Here is an 8,891-nt window from a genome sequence, read left to right as displayed (position 1 = left end):
GTTTTTTTAAATTGATGTACCTTTTCATATTCAAGTACATTTTTTTGAAAGAGTTCATGAATTTGAAAATTTTATGCGAACTGTTAAAAAGTACGCGGATATGGAATTTTTTACGCAAAAATATTTGGATTTCAAAAATTATTTCAGCTTGAAACAAGTACGTGAATTTCAAACAAAGTTCATGGATTATCATAAAAGGAACACATATTATAAAAGTATGCAAATTTCAAAATAGTTCGCTGATTTGAAAAAAAGTATGTTTATTTTTGAAAAATACGCGAGCTTGATAAAATTACGTAGAGTTGAAAAGTGTATGTGAAATTCAAAAAGTTCATGGAAATAAAAAAATTACACAAATATGAGTGAGCACCGGTCAAAACCGGGGTGAGTCAGCACCAAAACCAGTCAAAACCGAGTCCAGTGACGAACCTTGTTCGGTTTCGGTAGTTGGGGGTGCAAGTTGTCTGGTTTTGAAGTTGAGGGATCAAATCCTCACCAAGAGTTGAGGGACGAAAAGTATACTTTTCTCTAATTTTTAACATGGACATATATGCATGGGCAATCAGATGTAAATCATGAACAGAGAACTGAAACACTTATAACCATCACGTACGTACTATAAAACGAATATATGGAGAAAAAATAGAGAAATTAATCAATTAGGCTGCTGCACACGGATTTATTGCTTGTTCATCATCACAATACAATTAGCAAGACACCTTGTGTTTATGTGCCATGACAATGACATACATCAAAGCTAAGCTAGACTAGTACATCATCTCTTGGATCATCTCCTGGATGCAGGCTTCGGAGTTGTTCATCACGCACTCGGTCCTCACGTGGTGGAACGATCCACTCTTCTAGACTAGTACAGTCGTGTCTTCGCAGAAGCCGAGCAGCTCATCTAACGTGCACCGGAAGGCGTCGTCTTCATCCTCCGCAGCGCCAGTGCCTTCTTGGACTGCGCCGTCGAGTTTACCATGCAAGAACCCCTGCGCCACCACAGCGTCATGGAGCTCGGGAAAATCTTGAAGCATGTCGTCGGTGAAGAACCCGCCTGGATCCACGCTGCCGTCGTCCACTGCTCCGGGCGGCAACAACGTCTCGCCTTCGTCGGACATGAACCAGCGCCCATACTCGTGAAGCATCCCGGGTTGTTGGACGATCGGCGGTTCCTGGCGGCGTGGGGTTTGGGTCCGTGGAGCATCCGGGTGCTGGACGTCGGCGGCCTTCCTTTTCCTGGAACCGGGGGCATTGATTACCTCGTCGTATGTGGTCTCGCTCCTGTGACGAGAGACGCAGACCTTGCAGAGCACCAAGCCGTCTTGCTTGCCGTCGCCGTCGAGGCTGTACTCGGCCATGCACCAGCCGATCCTGATCTTCTCTTTTTCTCCAGGCAACTTCTTGACGTAGCTGAGGTTTCTTCTATGGCCTACGAGTTTACCTTGGTTGTCTAGCACAGGGATCCCGCCCTTCTCCGAGTGCCAGCAGTAACCCTCGCCGGCGTCGGCCACGGCACGCTGCCGCCTCCCGCCACCGCGGCCGCCTTTGGTCTGGTGACGACGGGCATGGGTGAAGAAGTACCAGACGCCCCCTTTCCCGTCGCCCTTGTCCGTTCCTTGCGCGTGTTGATACATCTCGACGAGGTCAACGGGGGCGGCGGAGTAGGCGTCGAACTCGTGGATGAGGCGGCTGGCGAAGAAGGCGTCCGGTCCGGCGGCGATCCGTGGCCGGAGGAACTTGGTGATCAGCTCGTGCTCGGCTGGTTCGAAGGCGTAGCCGGCGGGAGGATCCAACTTGCCGTCGGCCATCGCAGAGCTAGCTACGCACGTACACGATGGATCAAGTAGCTAGGTATGCACGTGTAACCCTGAACTCGCTAGCTGCTTGCCTTGCCTGGGTACCTGCTACTCCAGATTATATAGATGGATCGACAGCGAGCCCGCCCGGGTTTCAGTTTCCTTGACCGGCCATACCTCGTGTCCTAAGCAATCCGTACACAAAATGGATTAGTACAACAATCCGTACATAAAATGGATTAGTGCAGCACGCCCCTATGATACTCCGTCGCTGCACCGACGTTGCTCCATTGCAGCTCGCGTCACTGCACCTTGCCGCTCGGTAATACTCGGTCGCAGCACCGACGACCCCGATGTTACTCCATTGCTGCCCCACGCCACCCGGTGATGCTCCGTCGCAACAACACTGAAGGCTGCAGACAGTGCTACAACGTACGGCGGTCTCTGCGGCATCTGACTGCTTCAACGACCACGGCGACGTTACGATGGCCGTGATGATGACGTGACCACATGCTTCGAACACCTATGGTGTACTTCGGCGGCCGTGGCTATGCTGCGACGGCATCCCAACTGCTTTGACGATGCTACAGCAGGCGCGACGTTAGGCACGACAACATGCTCAAACACTAGTAGTGATGCTACGGGACGTGCTTCAACGACTGCGGCAGTGGCGCGGCAACATGCTTTTAACGTTGGTGATGTGCTTCGACGGCTGTAATGACGACATGGTTTGACAGCCACGATGTCCTTCTTCGACAACCAAGACGATGTTGCAAACATGTTTCCATGACAGTGTTGCGATGATGGGCATGGTTGCACCATTGATAATGCAACGACCGCAGTGGTGTGGCAATGGCGACCCCGCTGCTTCGATGTTGCTACGATGTCATGCTTCGAAGAAGGTGGCGGCGTCAACGATGCTACTCTGAACATTAGCAACATTGACTCGATCACGATCAGCATCGAGAAAGATGGTGCTCTAGTATTTACTATTTATACCATCACATGTGTAGTTACCTAGCAAAAGCACTCCATGTGAAGAACGTTAAAAAAGAATCATTTAAATAGGCGGGCGCCGGGACGCTACCACAGGTCACGAACTTTGGTTCCCCTAAAAAAAAAAAGGTCACGAACTTTGGCTACCTTCGCGTGTGGGAGACAGAGCGGTCGCTACCTTCCCATGTGGGAGATACTGCTCGCGCCACTCGATGGTGTGGGATCGGACGGCTCCGGACCAGAGCCGGCCCTGAGCCCCTCCCTTGACAAAGTTGGACACAACTTCTTGTAGTAGACAGTCGGGAAGTTTTCGTGTTAGGGCCCCATAGGACCAGCGCAGCAGAACAGCAACCGCCTCGGATGAAGAATAACATAGATCGAGAGGATCCAACCCGAAGACACATGAACATAGACGAACAACAATCAGAACCTAGCAAATCCACCGAGGATAAAATTCATCGGTGATACACCTTCACACGCCCACCAACGATGTTAAAAGCCTTCTTTGACACCTTCAAGTATGTTTTGCTGGCGGGTACGTAATCTTTACAGATTGAAGTTCATGCTACGCATTTGGCTGGACATGCTTCACGTTCTTGCTGCTGCTTTGCCAGGGAATTCTTAACAGCTCCAAGTTCTTTTTCCTGCTCTGGTAGGGCCTTTTTCATAGCATCAAGTTCCTACTGCTGCATTGCCAGTATATGTTCGACTGCTTCTGTTGCTTCTTGACACACCACCACGACATTGTTGATAGCTTCAGGTTGTTGTTTCTGTAGCCCGGTACTTGCAACAAGGTCATCATTTGAGAATCCTTACTTTTCCCTACAAAACAATATATACGCAGGTTACAACATAGGGATGAATTCCAAAATATATATGAACATGCCGCAATACAGAGTGGTAGGGTAAATATAGATGATTACATGTAAATTCTACAAAACATGTGAACAGTCTTTGAAAAAAATGAAATATATTTTCCAAATACATGAGTATGTTTTATAAATAAAATGGATATTTTTCTAAATAGTTCATGAATCATTTTTGAAAGTGCAAGACCATTTTATTTAGAATACTCAAACACTTTTTCAGTTTTATTACACACTGTTAAATTAGTGGGCACTTCTTTTTTTATCTGAACTATTTTTTTCCAAGTGTGCAAAATGATAATATGACCCAGAATAGTTTTGTTATACTCCCTTCGTCCCAAAATTCTTGTCTTAGATTTGTCTAAATACGGATGTATCTAATATATCCGTATTTAGACAAATATAAGATAAAAAATTTGGGACGGAGGGAGTATATAATATATAATAAACACAGGAGGAGAAAAAGAAAAAAAACCAAGTAAAAATGACTAAAAAGAAAAATAAAGCAGGAAAAACACTGCAAAAATCATTAAAAACATATTGCGTCAACAACGGTGACGCACGGTGGAGGCATTGTGGGTGAATGGTAAGCATTCCACGAGGGTCATGACTCATGAGGTGCTAGCAGAGATATGTGCGTAGCTAGGAAAGGTAGTGACCGTATCGCTTGTTGTAGCTGATACAAAGCACCATCCATACCGAAAACCATCGATAGTAATAAAGATTATTAATTGTAGAAAAGTCCTAATCAAGATAATTTTTAACATGGACATATATGCATAGGCAATCAGATGTAAATCATGAACAGAGAAACTGAAACACTTATAACCATCACGTACGTACTATAAAACGAATATATGGAGAAAAATAGAGAAATTAATCAATTAGGCTGCTGCACACGGATTTATTGCTTGTTCATCATCACAATACAATTAGCAAGACACCTTGTGTTTGTGTGCCATGACAATGACATACATCAAAGCTAAGCTAGACTAGTACATCATCTCTTGGATTATCTCCTGGATGCAGGTTTTGGAGTTGTTCATCACGCACTCGGCCCTCACGTGGTGGAACGATCCACTCTCCTAGACTAGTACAGTCGTGTCGTCGCAGAAGCCGAGCAGCTCATCTAACGTGCACCGGAAGGCGTCGTCTTCATCCTCTGCAGCGCCAGTGCCTTCTTGGACTGCGCCGTCGAGTTTACCGGGCAAGAACCCCTGCGCCACCACAGCGTCATGGAGCTCGGGAAAATCTTGAAGCATGTCGTCGGTGAAGAACCCGCCTGGATCGACGCTGCCGTCGTCCACTGCTCCGGGCGGCAACAACGTCTCGCCTTCGTCGGACATGAACCAACGCCCATACTCGCGAAGCATCCCGGGTTGTTGGACGATCGGCGGTTCCTGGCGGCGTGGGGTTTGGGGACGTGGAGCATCCGGGTGCTGGACGTCGGCGGCCTTCCTTTTCCTGGAACCGGGGGCATTGATTACCTCGTCGTATGTGGTCTCGCTCCTGTGACGAGAGACGCAGACCTTGCAGAGCACCAAGCCGTCTTGCTTGCCGTCGCCGTCGAGGCTGTACTCGGCCATGCACCAGCCGATCCTGATCTTCTCTTTCTCTCCAGGCAACTTCTTGACGTAGCTGAGGTTTCTTCTATGGCCTACGAGTTTACCTTGGTTGTCTAGCACGGGGATCCCGCCCTTCTCCGAGTGCCAGCAGTAACCCTCGCCGGCGTCGGCCACGGCGCGCTGCCGCCTCCCGCCACCGCGGCCGTCTTTGGTTTGGTGACGACGGGCAGGGGTGAAGAAGTACCAGACGCCCCCTTTCCCGTCGCCCTTGTCCGTTCCTTGCGCGTGTTGATACATCTCGACGAGGTCGCCGGGGGCGGCGGAGTAGGCGTCGAACTCGTGGACGAGGCGGCTGGCGAAGAAAGCGTCCGGTCCGGCGGCGATCCGTGGGCGGAGGAACTTGGTGATCAGCTCGTGCTCGGCTGGTTCGAAAGCGTAGCCGGCGGGAGGTTCCAACTTGCCGTCGGCCATCGCAGAGCTAGCTACGCACGTACACGATGGATCAAGTAGCTAGGTATGCACGTGTAACCCTGAACTCGCTAGCTGCTTGCCTTGCCTGGGTACCTGCTACTCCAGATTATATAGATGGATCGACAGCGAGCCCGCCCGGGTTTCAGTTTCCTTGACCGGCCATACCTACGTGTCCTAAGCAATCCGTACATAAAATGGATTAGTACAGCAATCCGTACATAAAATGGATTAGTGCAGCACGCCTCATGATGCTCCGTCGCTGCACCGACGTTGCTCCACGGCAGCTTGCGTCACTGCACCTTGCCGCTCGGTAATACTCCGTCGCAGCACCGACGACCCCGACGTTACTCCATTGCTGCCCCACGCCACCTGGTGATGCTCCGTTGCAACAACACTGAAGGCTGCGGACAGTGTTACGACATACGACGGTCTTTGTGACATCTGACTGCTTCAACGACCGCGGCGACGTTACGAGGCATGTTGCGATGGCCGCGATGATGACGTGACCACATGCTTCGAACTCCTATGGTGTACTTCGGCGGCCGTGGCTATGCTGCGACGGCATCCCAACTGCTTTGACGATGCTACAACAGGCACGACGTAGGCGACAACATGCTCAAACACCAGTAGTGATGCTACGGGACGTGCTTCAACGACTGCGGCAATGGCGCGGCAACATGCTTTTAACGTTGGTGATGTGCTTCGACGGCTGTAATGATGACATGGTTCGACAGCCACGATGTCCTTCTTCGACAACCAAGACGATGTTGCAAACATGTTTCCATGACAGTGTTGCGATGATGGGCATGGTTGCACCATTGATAATGCAACGACCGCAGTGGTGTGGCAATGGCGACCCCGCTGCTTCGATGTTGCTATGATGTCATGCTTCGAAGAAGGTGGCGGCGTCAACGATGCTACTCTGAACATTAGCAACATTGACTCGATCACGATCAGCATCGAGAAAGATGGTGCTCTAGTATTTATCATAGATTAAAATAGCCCGCGAAATAGCCGCGATAGCCGCGCTATAGCTGCCTTGGAGCCTCGCCGCTAAGCTATGGCTGTTGCCGCGAAAACCTCAACATATCCCTCTAAATGGCTCAAAAATCAGCAAAATCCTTCAGAAATCATCTCTCCCACCAGAAAATTTTCCGCTATTTGCCGCTATTGCCCGCTATGGCGGCCGCTATAGCTGCTGGAAGGGGCCGCTGTGAAATCATTTCTCCCGTGATTTTAATCCATGGTATTTATACCATCACATGTGCAGTTACCTAGCAAAAGCACTCCATGTGAAGAACGTTAAAAAAGAATCATTTAAATAGGCGGGCGCCGGGACGCTACCACAGGTCACGAACTCTTTTTTGAGAGAAATGCCATCATGACGGTTTATATTTCATGTGAAAATAGGGCTACATCATTTGTGATTACATCGAGCAGAATGTCTGGAGCCTCGTTCTGCCACACAATAGTTCGCGAGGGCTCCGACTTAGTAGCAAAAGATCAGCCGCCATATTAGCTTCCCTAGGGCAATGACAGAAACTAACAGAGATAAAATTACGACACAGGAAAGTACACTCCTCATAGATGGCTGCAGCTGGTCCTAAGGAATTGCCTCCGTCTTGCATTATCTGGATGACCTCCATACAATCCGCCCTGATCTCCACCTTGTTGCAGCCGATGGTGTTTGCCAGAACCAGCCCATCCTTGAGGCCCCGTGCCTCGGCTGTCGCTGCGTCTTGGAAAAACGGGATGTTGCTCGTGGATGCCGCAACGAAAGAACCTGTAGAGTCCCGTATGATGGCCCCGGTCCTGCCGGTGCCACTGTCAGCATCAAAAGAGGCGTCGATATTGAGGCTAACAAATCCCTCTGTTGGTCTCGTCCATCCATGTCTTCGTATCCTGCCCGCACCATGCTTCCTTGCCCTCAAGAATTTTTTGGTCAAAGTAATAATGGCTTGGGCCGATCTTCCAGGTTCTTGGATGGGCTCACCATGGGTGAATCTTCGTCGTTCCCACCATATATACCAAACCGCCACAGCCACCAGCTCCTTCATGGGCACACCCGGGAGCGACGGAACATCAACGCTTGGCATTAACAACAGGTCACCTAGGACCGAAGATCCCTCCATCTCAGTTTCGCACAGCTCACTTACGGTGGGAAGCAAGCCCAATTTTGCCCAAATCTCTTGCACTCTATTGCATCTAAAGAAAGAATGACGAATACTCTCACAATCCGTGGCACATATCGGGCAGTCGGAGATTGTTATCATATGTCGATTGGCCAGGACTCCCCGACAAGGGATTGCACCATACAAAGCTCTCCAAACATGCACCTTGATCTTTGCCGGTATTTGAAGTTTCCAAAGAGTGCGCCAAACTGGACTAGTACTTGAAGACAATATGGTATTTTTTTGTCTCAACTTTCGTCCATGTTGGTGATCCCACTCCATGTGGTATGCCGTCTTAACCGAGAAAAACCCCGTTTTGTTGTAGTGCCATGAAACAAAATCCTCCATCATTCCTATAGCAAGAGGAATATTCAAGATCCTATTGGCATCAATAGGCCATAACATCTGTCGGATCAGTTCTTCATCCCAACATCTATTCTCCATATCAATAAGTTCAGAAACTTTTGTGAGAACAATATTACCTCTTCGGGTCATCACCTTCCTGCTTGGGCTGCTAGGGACCCAAGGATCATCCCAAATATTTATTTGCGTACCATCTCCAACTCTCCAAATGTGACCCTTCTTGAAAGTCTGAATACCACTCCATAGACTCTGCCAAGTGAAAGAACTACCTTTTTTAAGAGTGCAGTTAAGTAGATCACCATCTGGGAAATATTTTGCTCTCAAGACTCTCGCACATAGTGATTCTGGTTCTGCGAGCAGTCGCCAGCATTGTTTCGCTAGGAGGGCCAGGTTAAAACAATGCACATCTCTGAAACCCATTCCACCCATGCTCTTAGGTACACACATCTTCCACCATGCAAACCAGTGCATGTGCTTCTTCACATCCTCATCTCCCCACCAAAACTGAGACATAGCAGAAGTTATTGCGTTGCAAATCTGTTCTGGGAGTTTGAACACAAGCATGGCATATGATGTGATGGCTTGAATAACAGCCTTCAGCAACACTTCTTTCCCCCCAAAAGAAAGCATCATCTCCTACCAGCCTCTCATCCTAGCCAA

The 8,891-nt window shown here is 49.0% G+C and overlaps 2 protein-coding genes across 2 annotated transcripts; both read right to left on the bottom strand.

Annotated features, from left to right (window-relative positions):
• Positions 1–860: 860 nt before the first annotated feature.
• On the bottom strand, positions 861–1,811 carry LOC147977172 (protein SOMBRERO-like). Its single transcript, XM_087519912.1, has one exon. It carries the CDS (start codon positions 1,809–1,811, stop codon positions 861–863), a length of 951 nt encoding a protein of 316 aa, XP_087376038.1.
• Positions 1,812–4,746: 2,935 nt separating this feature from the next.
• Positions 4,747–5,697, bottom strand: LOC125554973 (protein SOMBRERO-like). The gene has a single exon (XM_048718314.2). The coding sequence runs from the start codon at positions 5,695–5,697 to the stop codon at positions 4,747–4,749; it is 951 nt and encodes a 316-aa protein (XP_048574271.2).
• Between the last annotated feature and the right edge of the window lie 3,194 nt (positions 5,698–8,891).

The sequence above is a fragment of the Triticum urartu genome, chromosome 4A (assembly GCF_056163025.1).
Source record: "Triticum urartu cultivar PI428250 chromosome 4A, HENAU_Tu73, whole genome shotgun sequence".
Lineage (NCBI taxonomy): Eukaryota > Viridiplantae > Streptophyta > Magnoliopsida > Poales > Poaceae > Triticum > Triticum urartu.
The sequence above is the reverse complement of the archived record's forward strand: the minus strand, read 5'-3'. Positions and strand labels throughout refer to the sequence as shown.

What these genes read in the sequence shown, in the direction of transcription:
- LOC147977172 (XM_087519912.1), bottom strand. Translation starts at nt 1,811, where the DNA reads ATGGCCGACGGCAAGTTGGATCCTCCCGCCGGCTACGCCTTCGAACCA.
- LOC125554973 (XM_048718314.2), bottom strand. Translation starts at nt 5,697, where the DNA reads ATGGCCGACGGCAAGTTGGAACCTCCCGCCGGCTACGCTTTCGAACCA.